The 24,286-nt window shown below is 45.1% G+C and overlaps 1 protein-coding gene across 3 annotated transcripts in view; it reads left to right on the top strand.

The window, feature by feature from the left end:
* Window positions 1-24,286, top strand: part of DIPK1A (divergent protein kinase domain 1A) — a 210,992-nt gene that overhangs the window by 162,412 nt on the left and 24,294 nt on the right. For all 3 annotated transcript variants that reach the window (XM_075321036.1, XM_075321037.1, XM_075321038.1), the window contains 2 exons: window positions 10,596-10,703; window positions 14,288-14,464. In XM_075321036.1, coding sequence (XP_075177151.1) covers window positions 10,596-10,703; window positions 14,288-14,464 — 285 coding nt within the window. The remainder of the gene's footprint in view (window positions 1-10,595; window positions 10,704-14,287; window positions 14,465-24,286) is intronic.

Here is a 24,286-nt window from a genome sequence, read left to right as displayed (position 1 = left end):
TCTGATCGGCTGGGGTCTGACACCCCGCCCCCCCCTGCTGATCAGCTCTTTTCAGTCCCGGCGACGGCAGCAGCATGCAGCCGGAAATGCTCAGTTCCGGCACTGCTCTGTCGTCTGATAGTGGCTGCAGGCGGGTACTGCACATCCACTTCCTATTGATTAGAATAGGAGGCGGATGTGCAGTAAGCCGCCGCAGCTGCTATCAGAAGACATACATTGAAGGGAGGAAGGGGTAGAAACAAATCCAGCACTGATGTCCATAAAAAAATGTTTTTCTTTATTTCAAATTCATCATCAAAATTAGAATGGATCAATCCTTCCAAAGGTCCTGATTACGCCTAGAACAGAGTGGCGGGGGTGCGGTGTGTTGGACCCCAGCCGATCAGACATGGATGGCCTATCCTTAGGATAGGTCATCAGTGTCAAAGTAGTGGACAACCCCTTTAAGCAATCCATAGATCATCACTGAGGACTCTCCCCATAAAATATCACCAGGGAGGGAGATTTGTGCGAATTGTGCTAACACAGAATAGAATTATTGGAACAAAAAAAAAAAAAAAAGTTTTGTACTATCTGTATATCAAAATATATTCTTTTTTTTGCACTTATTTAAATTTAAAAAATCTTGCTCAATAACTCCTGAGATGTAATGTACCATTTCGGGGCAGGCCATTCAAGGTGATATGGGCGAGACGTTAAATTTTTACTGTGACTCATAGCAGTTATCGAATATTTCATTGTGTCTGTCAGATTTTTACCAGTAAAACCAGTTAATACTGTCCTAAAATTTAAAAAAAAATTCCAAGATTGTGTAAATTTGTGTTAAAACTATTTTCTTGATTTATCACTTCTTTTATGGAACCTTTGTGCTGTTTTCATTTGGGCCAACACTTTCGGGACTGAAATACTGCTCATGTGCAGAACAGACTTTCTCCTGGAATGTTTCATTCTGCTGGTAACAAAAGTGAGTACACCCCTTAGTGAATATGGCCAAATTGTGTCCAATTAGCCATTTTCTTTCTCCAGTGCCATGTAACTCATTAGTGTTACAAGGTCTCAGGTGTGAATGGAGAGCAGATGTGTTACCTTTGGTGTTATCGCTCACACACTCTCTCATAGTAGTCTATGGAATTTCAACATGCCTCCTCATGACAAACAATTCTCTGATCTGAAACAAAGAAAGAATTGTTGCTCTGCATAAAGATGGCCAAGGCTATAAGAAGATTGTCACTACCCTGAAACTGAGCTGCAACACAGTGGCCAAGACCATACAGCGGTTTAACAAGACTGGTTCCACTCAGAACAGACCTCGTCATGGTCGATCAAACAAGTTGAGTGCACGTGCTCAGTGTCATATGCAGAGGTTGTCTTTTCAAAATGGACATATGAGTGATGTCAGCCTTACTGCAGAGGTTACAGGGGTGGAGTCCGCCAGTGAGTGCTCAGACCATAAACTGCACACAACATAAAGTTGGTCTGTATGGCTGTCGTCCCAGAAGGAAGCCTCTTGTGTGTAATCTTTCTTTTTTGAAAAGAAAGAATAGAGAAAGACAATTCAACAAATTTCAAGAATACAAGGTTAAATACCATCAGCAAAAAATCCAGCCACACAGGTCCCCACAAAATAAAACCGTGCATACAGTACGAAGCCTATTATAAAGATCATGCACAAGAAAGCCCGCAAAGAGTTTGCTGAAGACAGGCAGACTAAGGATATGGATTACTGGAACCCATGTCCTGTGGTCTCATGAGACCAAAGATAAACTTATTTGGTTCAGATAGTGTCAAGCATGTGTGGCAGAAGCCAGGTGAGGAGTACAAAGACAAGTGTGTGCTGCCTACAGTCAAGCATGGTGGTGGGAGTGTCCTGATTTGGGGCTGCATGAGTGCTGCTGGCTGTGGGGAGCTACAGGTCATTGAGGAAACCATGAATACTAACATGTACTGTGACATACTGAAGTACACGATGATTCCCTCTCTTTCTGTTCCAACATGATAATGACCCCCAAACACACCTCCAAGATGACCACTGCCTTAGTAAAGAAACTGAGGGTAAAGATGCTGGACTGGCCAAGTATCCCCAGACCTAAACCTTATTGAGCAGCTCTATCGGACCTCCTCAAACAGAAGATGGAAGAGCGCAAGGTCTCTAACATCCATCAGCTTTGTGATGTCATCATTGAGGATAGAAGAGGATCTAGTGGCTCCTGTGAAGCTCTAGTGACCACCATTCCCAAGAGAGTAATGGCAGTGCTAGGAAATAATGGTGGCCACAGAAAATATTGGCACTTTAAGCACAATTTGACGATCTTCACTTAGGGGTTTACTCACTTTCTTTGCCAACAGTTTAGACATTAATGACTGTGTGTTATTTAGAGTTCACCAAATGTACAGTTATACAAGCTGTACACTAAGTACTGGACATTTTATCAAAGTGTCAGATCTTCACTGTTGTCCCATGAAATGATAAAATAAAATATGTACAGAAATGTGAGGGGTGTACTCACTTTTGTGATGTATATGTACAGTATATCATAAATGTGCTATGAACAAGACCCTAACAGCCTTATTCTGGGTGGCCAAGGCTCAAAGGCTAATCACGTTGATATGACATGTTTGTTTCTGGTTTAGCAGCCACATACACATATCGTAATATATTCCTGCTCTTTTCCGTCCACTGCTTTTCTCCTATCCCAGCTGAGAGCTCATTATTTTAAGGAAACGACAGATCAATTTTTTTTCTTGTAATTAAAAAAAAATACATAAAATCTCGTTTAAATTTGGCAAAAGGATGTTTTGCAGATTAAATACATCATTTGTAGATGTGCACATGTCAGATGTGGTTAAGACAATACTGAAGAAATGAGAATCCGTGTAAACCTGTCATCCTTCACTGGTAAATAAAAAAAAAAGAAAAGACGATCCTTCCACACAACTACATCCGGCAACAACATATTTGCATGTAGATCCCCTTGTTCATTGCCGCTTTACCTCTTTGGTTGATCACACTCTTGTCATTAGGATCAGTCCCTTTAATTAATCCATGGCTGGTAAGCTGCAAAGTGGACCGAGCTCAACTGGAGGTCACATGTATGGAAGAAAGGGATTTGAAAAGGAAAATTTAGGATGTTGGCAACCAGTGGGCATAATGTCTAAACTTGGCCATAAAACTAGATAGCTGTTGACTAGTGATGGGCGGAATTGCAGATATTGGGATCAGCGGGTCTAACCTGGTTAAAAAAAAACCCAAAACCTAATTCGGGTCCTGAATTGATCCCAGATATCTGGCTGGACGCCGGTCCCCATATAAGTCTATGGTGTCCAGAATCTGGCGCTTGAAAATGGTGGTAGAAGGGATAGGGTAATTGGAGCAGGTGTGTTATACTTAGCAAGTTTCCACACTGCTCTAGCGCTACATCCGGGGTCGCTCATTATCCTTCATACATATTCACTGCTTCCCTTGCCCACCGGCAGTCCTGGCATGTCTGATTGGTTGCAGTCATACGCGCCCCCACCCTGTGTGGCAGTGTGTTTGACTGCAACCAATCACAGGCACTATGTGTGCATCTCTAGTGCTTTAAAAATAAATAAAATTGGCACATGGTACCCCTCATATAATGATACCCAGCACAGATAAAGCATACGGCTACAGGCTGCAGCCCCAGCTGTGTGCTTATCTTGTCTGTATCAAAATAAGAAAAACTGCATGCTGCTTTTTTTTTTTGTTTAATTATTGTTGTTGTTATTATTTTTTTATTATTATTATTGAAATAATAAAAAAAAAACCTGCATGCCATTCCCCCAATTTTGGTACCCAGCCATGATAAAGCCGCCTGCTGGGAACTTGTATTCTCTGGTTGGGAAAGCCCATGCTTATTGGCCCCACCCCAGTTTAAAAATACCAGCCTGCAGCCGCCCAGGATTGTTGCATCCATTAAATGCAACAGTTGTGGAACTTTACCCGACCTATCCCGTTTACCTTGGTGCGATGACAATCGGAGTAATAAGGAGTTAACAGCTCACAGCTGCCACTAAGCCCTAGATTTGTAATGGGAGGCGTCTGAGACCCCCCAATTACTAATCTGTAAATGAAAATAAATAAACAGAAACATCTAAAAAATCCTTTATTTGAAATCAAATACAAAAAAAACACCCTCTTTCACCAACTTATTAACACCCAAAACACTCTGGTCCGACGTAATCTACACGAGGTCCCATGATAATTCCAGCTCTGCTACATCTGAAGTGACAGCCAGCGGCCATAGAACATGATCATCCTCTGAGAGCTTCAGGCAGAGAATGAGCAGCAGCGATGAGCAGTGACGTTACTCAGGTTATTTGCGTTCACAGGTAGAAGCTCCCACGGTCCTCCACATGTGATCGCAGGGAACATCAACCAAGTCATATAGTTTAAGGGCAATAGTACCAAATACTAATGAAATGTATGTAAACTTTGAAGAAAGTAATAAAAATGCCTTAAAACATTCTCTCTCTCTCATTATTCTGGCATTTGGCAAATATAAATAATTTTGGTTCCTAATTGACCTAAAACAGGAAAGGTTTAAGCCCTGTGCGCACTTACCGGTTTTTGCTGCGTATTTCCTGCGGTTTTGCTGCATGTTTCGATGCATGTTATGTTCATAACATCTCTGCAGTGATTCACCAGCAAATCCTATGGGAAAAAAAAATGCTGTGCGCACTATGCGGATTTTGACAGCTGCATGTTTTGCTGCGGGTTTCCCGCAGCAAAAACAATTGCATGTCACTTCTTTTCCGCACGTCGCTGCGGTATTTTACTCCATTGACTGCAATGTAATCGGGAAATCCCGCAGGGAATAACGCAGGCAGCAAATTCTGTGCGGTTCATTGCGTTTTCCTGTGTTATTCCCTGCGGTATTTCGCGGTTTCGGGACATAATGTTCATCATTGCCTGCGGTTTGCAGGGAAGTGATGTCATTATGACAGGAAGAGGAAGCGGAGCAGAGTAAACACACACACATATTACAGACATAGAATGCACACATATATCGCACTCACACACAGACACAGACATATAGAATACACGCAGAAATCAAACAAACATATAAAAATAAAAAACGTGGGCTCCGCCGTATTTTTACCGTCCAGCCGAGGTAAACACACAGCGGCGGCCCGGTTTTCTCAGGCTGGGGAGGGCGAGGGACAGGGTTAATGCCCCCCCCCCCCCCACAGCCGAGAATATCAGCCCGCAGCTGCCCCGGGACTGTCGCATCCATTATGCGGCAGTCCCGGAATGTCCCCGGCTCTTCCTATTGCCGTGATGCGGTGGCAATCAGGGTAATAATGAGTTAATGGCAGCGCATCGCCGCCACTAAGTCCAATCTTAATCACGGCAGCGTCTATGAGACAGCTTTCATGATTAACCTGTAAGTAAAGTAAATAAACACAAACACCGAAAAATCCTTTATTTTAAATAAAACACAAAAAAGCCCCTCTTTCACCCCTTTATTAACCCCCCCCAAAACACACAGCTCCGGCGTAATCCACGCAGGTCCCACGTCGCTTGCATCCAGCCACGACTGACAGTGTTCAGAATTCAGCCTCGTAACGAGACTGCAGAGAGGTAACCACAGGTCATTTCCCACGGTCGGTAATGTGAACACACTACCGACCGTGAGAACTGCAGTGTGTCGATTGTTGATTGATCTGTCCTCTATCTATCCCTCTATCTATTCTTCTATCTGTCTATCTACTATCTATCTCAGAAAGAAATGACTGTTTTTTTTTCTCAATGTGCTTTATTGCATTGAATGCATTAAAACACATGTACCAACCCGCGGCAAACCGCATGCGGTTTTCGGGTGCGGTTTGCTGCGTTTTTTACCGCGGGTGCGGTAATCTTTCAGACCCTGTGGAATTTTCTTAAGACATTTCCGTTTTCCAGTGCGCACAGGGCCTTATTCTGATTTCATGTCAGATAGGGAGAAAAACATGCAGATGTGTCTTTTTAGATAGTGTATGTAAACTTCTAATTTTAGCTGTAGGTGACAATAAGTGTCAGAACACATTTTCTTTACCTGCCTATGTTCCTTGGGCAATCACATTGGGGTACTGCTGTCTGGGCCCGGAACACACACTATAAAATAATGTGCTTATGTTTACCATAAGGCAAATATGCCTGTCCTTTTAAACTCTTTCTAAGCATGTGCTGTCTCCGCGGCGGAGACTAAAATAACAATGTTGTAATCTGCGACAAATTCCTGTCTGATTCTGTCCCTAAGGCTTTAATATGAGCTTGGTGCTCTCTTCTAACAGCCTTTAATTAGCCCAATTATTCTTAAGACTCATAATTAGGAACATGTTTAAAAGAATCATAGAGATGGGAGGGAACCCAGTCACTAACTGTAATAAGCAAACATGTTGGCAATTTTCTGCATGTGGCTGCTGCCTGAATTCCTGTGGGCATAGAATAACTAAAGGCTGCGCTGTAGGGTTTCGGTTTGTGTGGGTTAATTTGGCATACATGAGAATGGTGATCAGATTATTTCTGACTACTGAACATAAAATAAGAAACTTAAAAATGACAGCACTCAACACCACAGCTGCAAAGCAGTCAACACCACAGCTGCAACACATCATTACTTTTTTTTTGGGGGATGGGGGGGGGGGTTGCACATTATTCCAGTCCATGAGGAAGTTACGGTGGTGGTCCGAAGACTCCTGAAGACAGATTTACACTCCTGCTTTATTTCAGTGACCAACCAATCACAGTCCAATTTGCAGTCTTTATAAGGCACATGATGTTAATTAATACAAAGTTGTTTAACTTTTCAAATACACTCCTTCATTTGTCTCGGACTTTAATATAAACTGGAGTTGAATTCATTATTCTAGTGGCTTCATAGGGGAAATTCTCCAGCATTTCTTTCTGGCTCTTTGTCTACTTAGGTGTTTTGCACCACTAATATAACATTGGAAACATATAGAAGAGTTACGCAGATATTTACAGAAGGGAATCTCCTGGATGAAAATCCGTTCCAGAACCCCTGACAATCAGTACAGTTTTTTTTTAAAAATCAGATACATTTTTATTGCATTTTAAAACTTTCATAAACCTAACAACAAATTGTGAGGGTAGTCCTCACACATACTCCCCCCCCCCCTTCCCCTCCCCCTTCCGGTCGACAGTCTCACCCCTCCACTCTCTACATCCCTCTTTATTCACATAATGACCTGCCCTCCTTATTTCTCAGCCACTGCGATCTTTCCTTTCCTACCTATAGTCTAAATATCCTATCTTTCAGTAGATGAAGTGACGCTAATCCAGGAAAGTCCAGCCACTTGCTCCAGATCTTCTCATATTGAGTTTTCCTTCCCCTTTTAATATAAACATTTTTCTCCATATAAATAATATAATTCACTTTTTCAACAAATTCCTTACGTGTCGGTGCTTTTTCAGATAGCCAATACAAGGCAATTAGTTTCCCTGCTGCATACAACAATCGTGCCACTGCCAGTTTCTCTTGTTCATCCACCCCCACTTCATCCACATACCCCAGCACACACCAGCGGGTTTTTGGGTAGGTCCACTTGCATCACTGATTGAATTAAATTTAACACTGTGATCCAAAACCCTTGTAAACACGGGCATTCCCACAACATGTGCATGATCCCTGCTTCCTCCACAGTACATTTTGGACACTTGGAATCTGTTCTCAGTCCCACTTTCTTCATCCACACGGGGGTTCTATATACTCTGTATATAACATAATTGCGATAGCCGTTTCGCCTCGCTCAGAGATATTTTGATGACATATTGCAAAATAGACTCCCATTTCTCCTCCCCAATTTCTCCCAAATCTTCCACCCACCTTGCATATGCCCCAATTTGTTGCCTCCCAACCGACATGGACAGAAGTCCCCCGTAGACCATCGATATATATCCTGCCGTCCCTCTCTGCGTCCCCAATATATTAATTACACTATCTGATTGTATAACAATTGGTGTTATTCTGTTCTGCGATTCAAATGCGTGACGTAGCTGCAGGTATTTATAAAACATACTATGTCCCAGTGGGAAGTCTTTTAGCAGTACTTCAAAACTCTTAAATATGTTTCCATCCATCACTTGGGAGAGGTACCAGATACCAATTCTCCTCCATTGCCCAAATTCTTTAAGGGATAAAAATTCCGGAATGTTGGGGTTGTCCCACATGGGGGTATATCTAGTGAACCCGGTTACCTATCTCACCTGTTTGATCTTACCCCATACTTTATCTATCAACTGTATAGTAGGATATGATGCAGAGTGTGGACGAAAAATTTCCCGCCTCCAGACTTGCCAGCAGAGGACCTTTTCCGATCACATACTGTAATATTTTCCCCGCCGAGGTCTCCAAACCTGTCACACCCCACCCCACCATGTGTTGGCTCTGGGCAGCTAAGTACTAGCACCAAGGATTAGGTAGAGCCAGTCCCCCTTCGTCTTTTGGTCTCTATAAATATTCTAACCTCATCCGTGGGCGCTTCCTTCCCCAGATTAAGCCTCAGAAAATAGAATTTATTTTATAAAACCTATTTTGTGGTAGCCATACCGGGGCGTTATGGAGCACATAGAGCAGTTGGGGCATTAGTATCATTTTAGCTAAGTTGACTCTCCCCACCACCGTAAGGTACAGTTTGGACCAGGCCAGAATCTTTTGTTTGAACTTAAGTAAAAGGGGGGGGCGAGATTAAGACGTTCATACTCAGTCAGTTTATTGGACATCATAATTCACAGATATTTAAACTCTGACACCACCTGAACCGGAGCACAAGTCACCACCACATTGGAGGGCGTTTCATCTAGTGGCATCAAAACCGATTTATCCCAATTTATCGTGAGCCCTGATATCCTTCCAAAGTTAGATATGACCCTCATTACCGCCTCCAAGGAACTCCCTGCATCTCCCAGAAACAATAATAAATCGTCCGCATATAAGGCCACTTTCTCCTCCACACTCCCATATCGGTAACCCACTACACCAGGATCCCGCCGCATCACCGCCGCCAGTGGTTCGATAGCGATAGCAAACAGGGGGGACAGTGGGCACCCCTGCCTTGTGCCCCTATAGAGAGAGAATCTATCTGACATGCTGCCATTTGCCCTAATTCTTGCCATAGGAGCAGACTACAACAGCTGCACCCACCTAATATACACTTCCCCAAACCCCATTGATCGCATCGTAGCCCATAGGTACCCCCACTCTTCGCTGTCAAAAGCTTTGGCCGCGTCTAGGGAGAGAGTAACCCGCCTCCCCTTATTTTCCGCCGGTATCTGCATATTCCGGTACAGTCTCCTAAGATTAGTTGCCGTGGATTTGTTGGGCATAAACCCTGCTTGATCTGGGTGTATTAGGGATGTAATGACTTTGGTGAGCCTATATGCAAGCATCTTAGCCAGGAGCTTTACATCTACCGTCAATAGTGAAATCGGTCTGTAAGAGGCTGCAATCAGTACAGTTTATAGGACTGTTGTCCTCTTTTAAAGTGCACCAACCACCAGGATTTTCCTATATAAACTAAAGCCAGTGCTATACTGGCACTATCATGCTGATTCTATGCACACCTTTAGTTGTGGGAGCTGATGTATAGTTTCAGAAATATAAGCAAGTAAAGTTTGTGAAATGCACTGTTATGCGATGATAGGTGCAACGGAATATCTAATAGGTAGATTGGGTTTTGCTAGTTATTCGCACCCCTGTCTGCCTTCTTGTACTTCTTCACGTAACTAGTGATGAGAGAGCACTACCATGCTTGGGTGCTTGGTACCTGTAACTAGTGATGAGCGGGCACTACCATGCTTGGGTGCTCAGTAATCGTAACTAGTGATGAGCGAGCACTACCATGTTCGGGTGCTCAGTACTCGATAAGATCAGTTGGCTGCTCTGAAGGGCACAAGTGGAGTATAGTGAATGTCAATGGGGGACTCGAGCATTTTTCTGTAAAATCTTCTGTAAAAATGTTCGAATCCACCAATGACTTCCATTACACTCAGTACTCAAGTTGCTTCCATCTGAGCCCTTACCGGCAGCTCCAATTGTTTCATGGAGGCACCACAGGCCACAATAATAATAATAATAATAATTTATTAATTTATATAGCGCTATTAATTCCATAGCGCTTTACATACATTGGGATACAAGTCTATGAGAGCCTCGATCTTGCTCTCATAGACCTTCATTTAGAGCTTATGATGTAACTTCTGTATTACACCCAGTCAGAAGTTACAGTCATCAAATGGCCCCGCAGGCCTGAAGCCAGGCCGATATAAGCTGAAAACGCCAGAGGGTGAGTATAAGAAAGGGGGCTCAGAATTTGGATTTAAAGTGCCTCTCCAGTGCTGAAATAAAACAAAGAAAACGCTAGAGTGGTGCTTTAACTCATGTTATTTAATAATAATACCTCTAAGTATATTGATTGAGGATTATATAGGAGCCCAATCACTGATTATTATCTGATTATCCTGATTTGTGATTGTGACATACAGACTAATTGGGATAATGGTGATTGGAATGATGTGTGATAGCTAATCCTGTATAACACCTAATTATTTTCATCCTGACCTTTCCTTCCAGTGTGACAAATACCGGAAGGGGATTATCGACGGATCAGCCTGTGAAGGTCTCTGCTCCAAGGAAACTATTTATTTTGGAAAATGTTTGTCAACGAAGCCAAACAACCAGGTAATATTTAGCTTTGCATTAATCGGGGAACATAGGAACACTTTGAAATTCCAGAATAAACTTTTCTAAAAAATCCATCTGTTGTTGAATGGTCTCCCAAGATGCTCAGAATCGGCAACATCTGGATTTGGCCATCCCTTAGGTTTAGTCATCGGAGACGGTTGTGTGTATGTTCCGTATGTTCCGTATGTTCCGCTTAACATTTTGCTCATTACAAAAATGACCTGTCTCCGGAGAGTACGGCTCGTCCTGCTTTATTTTTAGAACGTTGAAGTGTAAGTGAATTGCCCTCAACATATGTCTATTACATTAAACCCCAAAATGGAATGTGTAGAATAAATCTGTTCCAGTTTTATCTAGAACATAATGTAATCATTAAATAAAAGTTTACCCTTTTCTACGCTTTACAGTGCCTTGCGAAAGTATTCGGCCCCTTTGAATTTTTCAACCTTTTCCCACATTTCAGGCTTCAAACATAAAGGTAAAAATTTTAATTTTCTGGTGAAGAATCAACAACAAGTGGGACACAATTGTGAAGGTGAATGAAATTTATTGCTTATTTTAAACTTTTTTAAAAAAAATAACTGAAAATTGGGGCGTGCAATATTATTCATCCCCTTTAAGTTAATACTTTGTAGCGCCACCTTTTGCTGCGATTACAGCTGCAAGTCGCTTGGGGTATGTGTCTATCAGTTTTGCACATCGAGAGACTGAAATTCTTGCCCATTCTTCCGTTGCAAACAGCTGGGGCTGAGTGAGGTTGGATGGAGAGCGTTTGTGAACAGCAAATTTCAGCTCTTTGCACAGATTCTCAATTGGATTCAGGTCTGGACTTTGACTTGGCCATTCTAACACCTGGATCAGTTTATTTGTGAACCATTCCATTGTAGCTTTTGCTTTATGTTTTGGATCATTGTCTTGTTGGAAGACAAATCTCCATCCCAGTCTCAGGTCTTTTGCAGACTCCAACAGGTTTTTTTCAAGAATGGTCCTGTATTTGGCTCCATCCATCTTTCCTACAATTTTACCCATCTTCCCTGTCCCTGCTGAAGCAAAGCAGACCTAAACCATGATGCTGCCACCACCATGTATGAGAAGTGGGGATGGTGTGTTCAGGGTGATGAGCTGTGTTGCTTTTATGCCAAACATATTGTTTGGCATTGTGCCCAATAGTTTGATTTTGGTTTCATCTGACCAGAGCACCTTCTTCCACATGTTTGCTGTCTCCCAGGTGGCTTGTGGCAAACTTTAAAATACACTTTTTATGGATATCTTTGAGAAATGGCTTTCTTCTTGCCACTCTTCCATAAAGGCCAGATTTGGGCAGTGGATGACTGATTGTTGTCCTATGGACAGACTCTCCCACCTCAGCCATAGATCTCTGCAGTTCATCCAGAGTGATCATGGGCCTCTTGGTTGCATCTCTGATCAGTTTTCTTGTTTGAGATGAAAGTTTGGATAGACGTCTGGGTCTTGGTGGATTTGCAGTGTTTTAAAGTTGTGGAAATCTTTTTGTAATTAAATCCAGCATTAAACTTCTCCACAACAGTATCACGGACCTGCCTGTTGTGTTCCTTGGTCTTCATGATGCTACCTGCGCTTTAAACAGAACACTGAGACTATCACAGAGCAGGTGCATTTATACGGAGACTTGATTACACACAGGTGGCTTATATGTATCATCATCAGTCATTTAGGACAACATTGGATCATTCAGAGATCCTCAATGAACTTCTGGAGTGAGATTGCTGCACTGAAAGTAAAGGGGCCGAATAATATTGCACCCCCCAATTTTCAGTTATTTCTTAAAAAGGTTTAAAATAAACAATAATATTCGTTCAACTTCACAATTGTGTCCCACTTGTTGTTGATTGTTCACCAGAACATTAAAATTTTTATCTTTAGGTTTGAAGCTTGAAATGTGGGAAAAGGTTGAAAAATTCAAGGGGACCAAATACATTTGCAAGGCACTGTATTTAGAATTTGATCTTTGGGAGTCTAACCTCAGGCACCGCCACCGATCAGTAGAAGTGCGGCAGAACCTGCACAGCACTAAATATTGTATAGTGGCCACTAATGGCACTGCAGCTGTCACCCATTCAAGGGAATATTAAAACTTTGACTTTCCAAATATTTACATTGAGTTTAAAAAAGAATTTTAGATATCCAGTTAGGTAGAATAGAAAGTGTCTCTTGCTCAGGACCCTCATCTAGGAGTCAAAGAAGGGAGCAGCTGCCAAAGGCGTCTCACATTGGAGGACCAAAATATCTTGTTCATGCATTATGCGGACAGTCCATTGATGTCATTGGGTACTCTGTAAAGCTAAAAGAGGACCAACCATCAGGATTTTCCTAAATAAACTAATGTCAGTACTATACAGGCAATATCATGCTGATTCTAAACATACGTTTAGTTGGGAGGTCAGATGTATACTTTCTGAAATATAGGCAAGTAAAGTGTGTGAAATGTTCTGTTATTTGACTGATAGCAGCTACAGAATATCTAATAGGTAGGTCGGGTTTTGCTAGTTATTCCTGCCCATCTGTCTGCCTGTCCTTCCTCCCGCTGTCTCTGTTATTACAGGGGGAGGACGGACAGGGTGGAGGAAGAACAGGCAGGCAGGTGGGCGGGATTAACTATCATAATGCGACCCATCTATTAGATATTCTGTAGCTGCTATCAGTCAAATAACAATGCATTTCACAAACTTTACTCGCCTATATTTCAAAAACTATACATCCAATCTCACAACTAAAGGTATGTATAGATTCAGCATGATAGTGCCAGTATAACACTGGCTTTAATTTATATAGAAAAATCCTGGTGGTTGATCTTCTTTAATTTCTCCAGTGTTTGCACAGGAGGGGAAATGAACACTCGATGCGAAATTGTCCCACATCTTACTGCTGGGCGTCCCAGGGTTAATAGCTTTGTATGGCGATGCTTTGAAAAAAAGTAGACTTTACAGAGAAACTTTTTAATAACTCTCTCTTATGGTAACATTGATCATACGGACGGAGTTTTGTAAAATGTAAATATATTTCTGATTTTCAATTATCCTGCATAATTTCTAACAACTACATTTGAACTATTTTATACCCTGCACAAAATCTTTGTGTCCTTATGTGACTCCCAATGTATAGGGAAATTGCTAATAAGGGTGTAGTCTGAAAATCTGCCTCTGCTGATACCTTTGGGTGAATTTACAGGTAGTCGTAATGAAACTGTAGGAAACATAGAACTGGTTATATGGCACCATGATCCACGATGTGTCCTGAAGACCAAGAATGGGGTTTAGAACCTCTTTGAAAAAAAAAGTGATAATAGTTCTATGTGTTTCTACTCGTACAACCAAACCGTGCATACTGATGGCACAGAGCCTTTCCCACGATAGGCATGGCATGGGCATGCACACGTGTGAGAAACCAGTTCTGAAGATATTTTATGGAAGATTTTATAATGCTGTAAGCATAGTTGGTTTAAGACTTTAAAGATGGCGCAATCTCAGGATTGTGAATTAATTATGCAGAAATGTACTAACTGCCAAAAGAAAGGGAGAGTCAGAGCATTGTGTGTTTTTCAGATGTACCTGGGAATCTGGGGGAACCTGGAAGGGGTGATCAAGTGTCAAATGGAAGATACTCTGCATCTTGACTTTGGAACAGAACTCGAGCCAAGGAAGGAAATTGTACTATTTGATAAGCCAACAAGAGGTACCACCGTCCAAAAGTTCAAAGAGATGGTACACAATCTTTTTAAAGTAAGTGCCTGATCGTATACTTCTGATTTACCAGTTGGAGCATTACATGGAGTGAATCTATAGCCTATCTGATTGTGTTGACCTGGTTATTTAAAGGGGATTTCCATGATGTTGATACTGATAGCTTAGCAATATCAGATCAACACCCTTATGATTAGCTGTTAGCAAATCCAACAGCAGACAGAAGTAAACCACACACAGGTCTGTTTACTATAGAGGCCATACTCACGTATCGCAGCTCTGATTTTGTTCACTACCATGTTTTTCCAAAAATAAGACAGGGTCTTATTATTACTTTTGATTCCAAAAAAAGGGCTAGGGCTTATTTTTGGGGGAGGGCTCATTTTATTTTTTTATAAACAACAATCATATTTTTACTTCAATTTACCTTGAAGGTGTATGGCCAGCTTCAGCTTGAAGGTGTTTGGCCACCTTCAGCTTGAAGGTGTTTGGCCACTTTCAGCTTGAAGGTGTTTGGCCACCTTCAGCTTGAAGGTGGTTGGCCACCTTCAGCTTGAAGGTGGTTGGCCACCTTCAGCTTGAAGGTGTATGGCCAGCTTCAAATTGAAGGTGTATGGCCAGCTGCAGCGTGAAGGTGTTTGGCCAGCTTCAACGTGAAGGTGTTTGGCCAGCTTCAACGTGAAGGTGTTTGGCCAGCTTCAGCTTGAAGGTGTTTGGCCAGCTTTAGTTTTAGTAACCTTAACTGACATTCACAATTGCTGGTGCAGTGTCAGTGTCTCTTATGGTAACACTTACTGGCACTCTCAAAACACTTTGTGTGGCAGTGGCACTCTTCTTCTCTATGTGGTCAGAAGGGGGCAGAAGGAGGGACTCTGGTACGGTGGTTGTTGTGACATCACACCTGGCTGCTTCTGCGGGAGCGAGCAGTGCCGGCCAGGAGGCAGGATTCAAGAGGCAGCAGTCAGGAGGCAGGAGGTAGGACCCTGGAGCAGTAGCCAAGCCCACACCATAGCGCAGTAGCGCCTGGAGGCAGGATTCTGGAGGTGGGATTCAGGAGCGGCAACCAAGTAAACATCATAGCACAGTAGCAGCCAGAAGTCGGGAACCAGGTGACAACACTCAGGAAGTGGAACTCTGGAGCGGGTGAGCAGATTTTACCCAGCCCTAGTGGGAGGAAACAACAGGATTATTTGTGAGCTACATTATGCCTATTTCAGTGCCTCCAGCGTTAGCTTATGTCTCTGTGAGTGACTTAACCTAGCGTCATGTGACATAACCTAGCGCTGGAGGCACTGACTAACTACGGCTTGCTTTTGGAGTAGGGCTTATATTTAAAGCCTACTACAAAAATCCCTAAATATCAAGCATGGGCTTATTTTTGTGGGAGGGCTCATTTTTGGAAAAACAGGCAGCAGAACTGCAATATGCCAGAAAGGCCTCTAAACATTGTAAGGAGCTGTGATGTTAGGATCCATACGCACTTTACTCCTTGCTGCCCCTTTCACCTCTCCAGTCTATGTCAATGCATATAGAACAGTACTACGGACGTATGCTGCTTAATGCCAAGATCATATCACTTTATTTGCAGAGTCCATCAGGAACTACATTTTACTAATTGAAATGTACTGCAATGCAGCTACAATTAGTTTTTGTTAAAATTTTCCAAATTACAAAAGGTAAGTGATGCTAAAAGAAACTGAGCTCACCCTTCCATTGAAAAAGTCACGGTTAGGGATGGAATTCTTTAAACGGAGGTTCTTAAGAGCTTAAACCCCAAAATATGTTTCCCTATATGCCCCTCATAACATAACACTTTGTGTATCAGCACTAAATACTGTAATCTAAGTTGAGGAAGCGAAGTGAAAAATATATTCAAAAGTTAAATTTATGGGATAAAATAAATAAAAATTGCCATGTGCATATGTATTCATCCCTTTTGCTATTCTGGTGTAAGCAATTACCTTGATAAGTCACATATTTAGTGAAAAGAAGTCCACATGTGTGTCTCAGTGTCCCAGGGTTTGTCAGTATATACACACCTTTTCCGGAAGGCACCAGAGGCTCCAACACTATTAAGCAAGAGGCACCACAAACCAAATAACACCATGAAGACCAAGGAGATCTCTAAACAAGTCAGAGACAAAGTTGTTGAGAAGTACAAGTCAAGGTTGAGTTCTAAAAAAAATCCCAATTTCTGATGGTCCTCCGAGCACCATCAAATCCATTACTATCACATGGAAAGAACATGGTGCCACAACAAACCTGCCAAGAGAGGGCCGCCCACCAAAACTCTCAGCCGGGGCAAGGAGGGCAATAATCAGAGAGGCAGCTCAGAGACCAAAGGTGACCCTGAAGGAGCTGCAGAGTTCCCAAGCAGAGACTGGAGGATCTGTCCATACGACCACAATAAGCCGTACACTCCATAGAGCTGGCCTTTAGGGAAAAGTGTCCAGAAAAAAGCCTTTACTTAACACCAAAAATTGAAAGGTTCATTTTGATTTTTACCAAAGACTTGTGGGAGACATGCTCACAGAGGTATCGGTGGAAAAGAAGGGAGAGGGATTCTATTACCCCCTTTACTTGATAAGGAAGCCAGACATCTCCTTCAGAACAATCAAGTTCCTGATATATTGACCTTTCAAAATGGAGTTAATAGAAAAAACAGGAAACTTTGATAATCCCATACCTGAATGATTTCCTAAATCAATGGAACAATGAAACGTTTGGTGGGAAAAAGTTAGAGCTAACCTGAAAGAATTGGGCTGGCTTCTAAATCTAAAAAAGTCCACTCCTTTTTAGGTCTGCTCTTAGATTCAGTGACATAGAGGTGTTACTTGCTGGGGGAAAACAAATGCAAGATTTTATACCTGGTGTGATGTTTGGATCTTTAACAAAAGGACTCAATTTAACACCTGGTTTTATGACTCACTACATGGACACACTTCACACATCCACCAGAAGAACCTCAGAAGTGATCTGAACAGACCACTTCCAACTCATCTGCATTTCTAAGAAAAAACTTAATTTGATTTCCTTGGCTTATCTTTAGGAGGCATCATCTTTCCCATGTCCTGTTGTAACATTCATTTCTTCGGCGCTCCATTGGGAGACCCAGACGATTGGGTGTATAGCTACTGCCTCCGGAGGCCACACAAAGCATTACACTAAAAAGTGTAAGGCCCCTCCCCTTCTGGCTATACACCCCCAGTGGGATCACTGGCTCACCAGTTTTCTGCTTTGTGCGAAGGAGGTCAGACATCCACGCATAGCTCCACTGTTTTTAGTCAGCAGCAGCTGCTGACTATGTCGGATGGAAGAAAAGTGGGCCCATATGGGGTCCCCAGCATGCTCCCTTCTCACCCCACTTGCGGTTGGTAAGGTTGAGGTACCCATTGCGGGTACGGAGGCTGGAGCCCACATGCTGCTTTCCTTCCCCATCCCCCTGAGGGCTCTGGTGAAGTGGGATCTTACAGGTCTCCAGGCACTGAGACCGGGCTCCATCCACAAACCCAGAGAACCTGCTGGATATGGAGCTGAGTATCGTCAGGGACAGGCCCTGCTACATTAAGGTACTCTGTGTCCCCGGGCAAGCGCGCACACACACACCAGCATTGCTGGGAGTGTTAGTGCGCCGGGGGTAACAGCGCGGTGCGCTCGTGCTATTATTCACTGCAGCTTAGCTGAGTGAATTTATGTATTGGGAACTGCCGCGCCGGCCGCTGTTGGGTGTTTTTTACATTGTGGCGCGGCTGGGACTTGTGGTGTGCCGGGGACTTTCGCGCGGGCCGTGCACATGGACGGCCGCGCTTATTACTCGAGTCCCCGGCTTTGCGGCCTAGTTTTCGTTTCGTTCCCGCCTCCAGCCCTGCCAGTCAGGGGAGAGGCGGGACGCTGTATAGACAGTCAGCACAGAGGGCTGGAGTCTGCTTTGCATTCTCCAGCCCCCTTCACTGGACACAGTGGGACGCCAGTTTTCCCGCTCTTGTCTGGGGCACGCCCACGGCCCGCCCCTCGTCACACGAGCTGGAGAAGGATGCCGGCAGCCATTCCTGCACGCAGTCCGAGCTGGGGAACGGAGACATGCTCTGGGCAACCAACACAGGGCTCTGGCGACCACATACCCGCGTTATAGGCGGGCGGTAAGCAGCACCTGAAGTGCTGACCCCACTAAATACCGAAGTGTCCATTTGTATTTGATGCTTGTATATACACTGCACTGTAGGTCGCTATCTTTGGCTATATGCCCTCCTAGATGGCGAGATAACAGCAGCAGAAAAGCAAGGGTGCTAAGGCACAGGTTTTCTGGGCTGCTTGTATTGCATGTGCTGAAGTGTTCATTTGTACTTATGCTTGTATGTTATACATTGCACTGTACTGTCGCTACTATTGGCTATATGCCCTCCTAGATGGCGAGATAACAGCAGCAAGAAAGCAAGGGTGCTAAGGCACAGGTCTTTCTAGGCTGCTTGTATTGCATGTGCTGCAGTGTTCATTTGTACTTATGCTTGTATGTTATACATTGCACTGTACGGTCGCTACTCTTGGCAATATGCTCCTAGATGGCTGGACAACAGCAGCAAAAAAGCAAGGGTGCCAAGGCACAGGCTTTCTATGCTGCTTGTATTGCATGTGCTGAAGTGTTCATGCTTGTATGCTATACATTGCATAGATGGATTGAATACAGCAGCAAAAAAGCAACAAGGCTTCCTATGCTGTTTTTCCTGCATGTGATACTGTTCCACCGGCAGGTTCCACTGACCCCCATTGTGTGCAATGCTTCCCTGTAGCACTTGGTCAGCCGGGGTCTCTCCTAGAGGTGGCCAAAGGAACCATCCGTGAACCCTGTCCAGGGACAGGGACGGAGTTGCAGTTTCGGCTGATGGATTGTCATGGGATAGAGACTTTGCAGTCCAGACAGGCCATGGGCAATCTTGATTAATGCTCCCTGGCCACCCTCATTTGGAACGTATTCAGTGCTCCGGGGGGTCCCAGGCATTCCAGGGTGAAGGCTCTGACACGGACGACAGTCCCAGATAGCCTAAGCTAGCTCGCTGGGTGCGGCACTCGGCTTCATCACTGGTCTGGGTCCCAGCAGGAGGACTCTCTGTATGATGAGGCAGACGTAGCTGATCAGGGCTTTGGTCCTGACACCGCTCTCAATCCGGATACACCGGATGGTGACGCCATAGTGAATGATCTTATAGCGTCCATCAATGGAATGTTGGATATTGCTCCCTCAGCTCCCCCAGTGGAGGAGTCAGCTTCACAGCAGGAGAAATCCTTTTTCAGTACTCATGCGTATATTGCATATTTTTCTGGCGCTGACTTCAGAGAAGCAGTTCAGAAACACCACGCTTACCAGATAAGCGTTTTCTCCAAACGTTTTAAGGATACACGTTATCCCTTTACCCTGACGTGATAAAGCGCTAGACCCAGGGTCCAAAGGTGGATTCCCCAATCTCCAGGGTTGCGGCTAGATCCATAGTTGCAGTGAAGATGGGATTTCACTTAAAGATGCCATTGACAGACAGATGGACCTCTGGTTGAAATCTGTCTGTGAAGCTATCAGCGTGTCGGTTGCTCCGGCATTCGCAGCCGTATGGGCACTATAACCTATTTCAGCTGGGCTTGCGCAGCTGGTCTTGAGCACATGTACATCTGTGCCGCAGGTGGTGTCCTTAACCTCGCAATGTCTGCATTGCGACTTACCCTAGTAATGCTGTCCTGGAGGGACAGTCGAGGTTGGTCCTTCCCAGGCTCGGGCAGGTCCCAATTGTCCTCGTCCAAAAGGGCTCAAAAGGCTCAGAGGGGCTCAGATTCCGGCCGGGCTCAATCACGCCCAAGGAAGGCAGCAGGAGGAACCGCTACCAAGGCGGTCTCCTCATTACTGTCAGCTCTCTCTCTCCGCATCCGCGGTTGGTGGCAGAATCTCCCGCTTGGGGACATTTCGCTGCCACAGGTCACAGACCGGTGGGTGAGAGACATTTTGTCTCACGTGTACAGGATAGAGCTCTGTTCTCGTCCTCCGACTCGATTCTTCAGAACTTCCCCCCCCTCCCCCCACCGAGCCGATGCTCTTCTGCAGGCAGAAGGAGTGGTAATCCCTGTTCCTCTTCAGGAACAAGACACGGTTTTTTCCTCCAATCTGATTGGGGTGCCAAAAAAGGGGTGGCTCTTTCCGTTCCGTTCTGGACCTAACACTGCTCACAAGCACGTGTAGGCCAGGCGGTTCCGGATGTAACCCTCCGCTCCGTCATTGCCTCAATGTCGCAAGGAGGTTTCCTAGCATCAATAGACATCAGGATGCTTATCTCCACGTGCCGATTGCTCCAGAGCACCAGCGTTTGCTACGTTTTCGTTATTGAAGACGGGCATCTTCAGTGCGTAGCCCTGCCCTTCGGTCTGGCGACAGCCCTACGGGTTTTCACCAAGTTCAGAGCAGCAGTGGGAACAGTCCTGCACTCTCAGGGTCACTCTGTGATCCTTACTAGGACGATCCACTTGTCAAGGCACCCTCTCAAGAGGCATGCCAACACAGCCTGAACGTGGCGCTGGAGACTCTCCAGAGTTTCGGGTGGATCATCAACTTTTCAAGGTTTCATCGGGCACCGACCCAATCGCCGACATATCTGGGCATGGAGTTTCACACTCTCTCAGCGATAGTGAAGCTTCCGCTGGACAAGCAGCGTTCACTACAGACGGGGGTGCAGTCTCTCCTTCAAGGCCAGTCACACCCCTTAAGACGTCTCATGCAGAGGCAGTCACTTTCGCGCAGTTTCATCTGCGTCCACTTCAATGGGACATGCTTTGCCAATGGGTTGGGGAGTCGACGTCCCTGGACAGGAACGTTTCCCTTCTCAGACGGTCAAGGAGTCCAGTCCATCCTTCAGATCAATGTTCTGGAAATCTGGGCCCTACAAGCCTTCCAGCAGCGGCTGGAAGGAAAACAGATCCGAATTCAGTCGGACAATTCCACAGCGGAGGCAGACATCGCCCACCAAGGCGGAACACGCATCGCCAAGCCTACCAGGCAATCCGGCGGATTCTGATGTGGGTGGGGGACAGAGCATCCACCATATCCGCAGTTCACATCCCGGGCGTAGGAAATTGGGAAGCAGACTTCCTCAGTCGCCTGGGTATGGATGCAGGGGAATAGTTTTCTGCACCCAGAATGGTGTCAGGAAATCTGTAGCCGCTGGGGGATGCCGGACGTCGACCTAATGGCGTCTCGGCACAACAACAAGGTACCGATTTTCATGGCGCGGTCTCACGAGCAAAGTACTCTGGCGGCAGGCGCCCTAGTTCAGGATTGGTCGCAGTTCCAGCTACCCTATGTGTTCTACCTCTGGCACTGTTGCCCAGAGTGCTACGCGAGCTTAGCTCCGCTTTCCGCCGCGCCATCCTCGTCGTCCCAGACTGGCCGAGGAGGTCGTGGTTCCCGGATCTGTGGCATCTCACGGTCGGCCAACCGTGGGCACCCTCAGACCGGCCAGACTTACTGTCCCAAGGGCCGTTTTTTCCACTGAATTCTACGGCCCTGATCCTGACTGTGTGGCCATCGAGTCCGAGATCCTAGCGTCTTCAGGATTATCTCAAGTCGTCATTGCCACCATGAGACGGGCTAGGCAGCTGACGTCTGCCAAGATCTACCACAAGACGGGGAAGATATTCTTCTCTTAGCGCTCTGCTCAGGGAGTGTCTCCCTGGACATTTGCATTGCCTACTTTTCCTCCCTTCCTGCAATCTGGTTTGGGAAAAGGTTTGTCGCTCGGCTCCCTTAACGGACGAGTCCCAGCGCTGGCTGTATTCTTTCAGAATCGCATAGTACGACTTCCTCAGGTACGCACGTTCCTGCAGGGGGTTGGTCAAATTGTCCCTCCGTACAAGAGGCCGTTAGACCCATGGGATCTGCACAGGGTACTAATTGCTCTCCAGGAGCCGCCCTTGGGGCCTCTGAGGGATGTTTTTTCACTTTCTCGACTGTCACAGAAAGTGGCCTTTTTGGTAACGGTCACGTCTCTTCAGAGAGTGTCCGAGCTAGCAGCGCGGTCATCCAAAGCTCCTTTCCTGGTGTTTCACCAAGACAAGGTAGTGCTGCGCCTGATTCCGGGGTTTCTCCCTAAGGTGGTATCCTCCTTTCATCTCAGTCAGGATATCTCCTTACTTTCCTTTTGTCCTCATCCAGTTCATCGATATGAATTGGATTTGCATTTGTTGGATCTGATGAGAGCGCTCAGAATCTACTTTCCCGCACGGCGCCCCTGCGCCGCTCGGATGCACTCTTTATACTTGTAGCTGGTCAGCGCAAAGGGTCGCAGGCTTCCAAAGCCACCCTGGCTCGATGGATCAAGGAACCAATTCTTGAAGCCTACCGTTCTGCTGGGCTTCCGGTTCCATCAGGGCTGAAGGCCCATTCTACCAGAGCCGTGGGTGCGTCCTGGGCATTACGACACCAGGCTACGGCTCAACAGGTGTGCCAGGCAGCTACCTGGTCGAGTCTGCACACTTTCACCAAACATTTTCAGGTGCATACCTATGCTTCGGCGGACGCCAGCCTAGGTAGTAGAGTCCTGCAGGCGGCAGTTGCCTCCCCGTAGGGGAGGGCTGTCTTTGCAGCTCTAACATGAGGTATTTCTTTACCCACCCAGGGACAGCTTTTGGACGTCCCAATCGTCTGGGTCTCCCAATGGAGCGCCGAAGAAGAAGGGAATTTTGTTACTTACCGTAAATTCCTTTTCTTCTAGCTCCTATTGGGAGACCCAGCACCCGCCCTGTTGTCCTTCGGGATTTTTGGTTGGTTTTTCGGGTTCACATGTTGTTCATGTTGAATGGTTTTCAGTTCTCCGATGTTACTTCGGAGTGAATTTGTTTAAACCAGTTATTGGCTTTCCTCCTTCTTGCTTTTGCACTAAAACTGGTGAGCCAGTGATCCCACTGGGGGTGTATAGCCAGAAGGGGAGGGGCCTTACACTTTTTAGTGTAATGCTTTGTGTGGCCTCCGGAGGCAGTAGCTATACACCCAATCGTCTGGGTCTCCCAATAGGAGCTAGAAGAAAAGGAATTTACGGTAAGTAACAAAATTCCCTTCTTAAATGTTGTGGTTTGGTCTCAGTAATTAATTTGTAATTTGCCTGAAGAAGGAGCCTCTATGCTCTGAAAGCTTGCTAATATAATTTTTCTGGTTAGCCTATAAAGGTATCACTCCTAAAATACTTTTGTCATTCTTGGGACATAGTATTTCAATTGATACCTGGTGTCAGAAGTTATAAGAAATCCTTCTATGACACTCAGGAAAGCAGTGTCACTATTGGGTCCCTAACTTTGTGCATCCCAGTAGGTCCTTGGGTTCAATATCACAACAGGCAATTACAACAGGAGATACTGTTAGGCAAAGGCTATTAGGTTGTTTAGAAGGAAGGTCAAATCTTTCTTCAGTGACAGCTGGGGCCCTCATCTGGAGGTTAAGTATGGAAAATTTGTTCAAACAGGTCCCACGGGTACATCACATTACAGAGTTCGTAACCACAAATACAAGTTCAAGGGGTTGGGGATGAGGGATGTTATAATCAAGGAGACTTGATCCGGGCAAGTAGTTTCTCCAGCATAAGAGCTTCTGACAGTAAAATATGCGTTCCTCCCAATTCTCCAGAACCAGCATGTCCGTGTCCTGTCAGACAACTAGACGGGTTTCTCATATCAAACATCAGGGATCTGATGGTAGTAGAGTAGGAAATCTTTGGGTTGGTAGAAAGACACCTGTTTTAGTGGCACTACAACATAAAGGGGAAAAAGAAGGCCAAAGCCAATTTCCTAAGTTACAGTTGTCTGAGACGGAGGAGTGGGCTCTGAATCAGAGGGTCT

Source organism: Anomaloglossus baeobatrachus, chromosome 8 (assembly GCF_048569485.1).
Source record: "Anomaloglossus baeobatrachus isolate aAnoBae1 chromosome 8, aAnoBae1.hap1, whole genome shotgun sequence".
NCBI classification, from domain to species: Eukaryota; Metazoa; Chordata; class Amphibia; order Anura; family Aromobatidae; genus Anomaloglossus; species Anomaloglossus baeobatrachus.
Note: the sequence above shows the minus strand (reverse complement) of the source record. Positions and strands in the feature narration are given on the sequence as shown.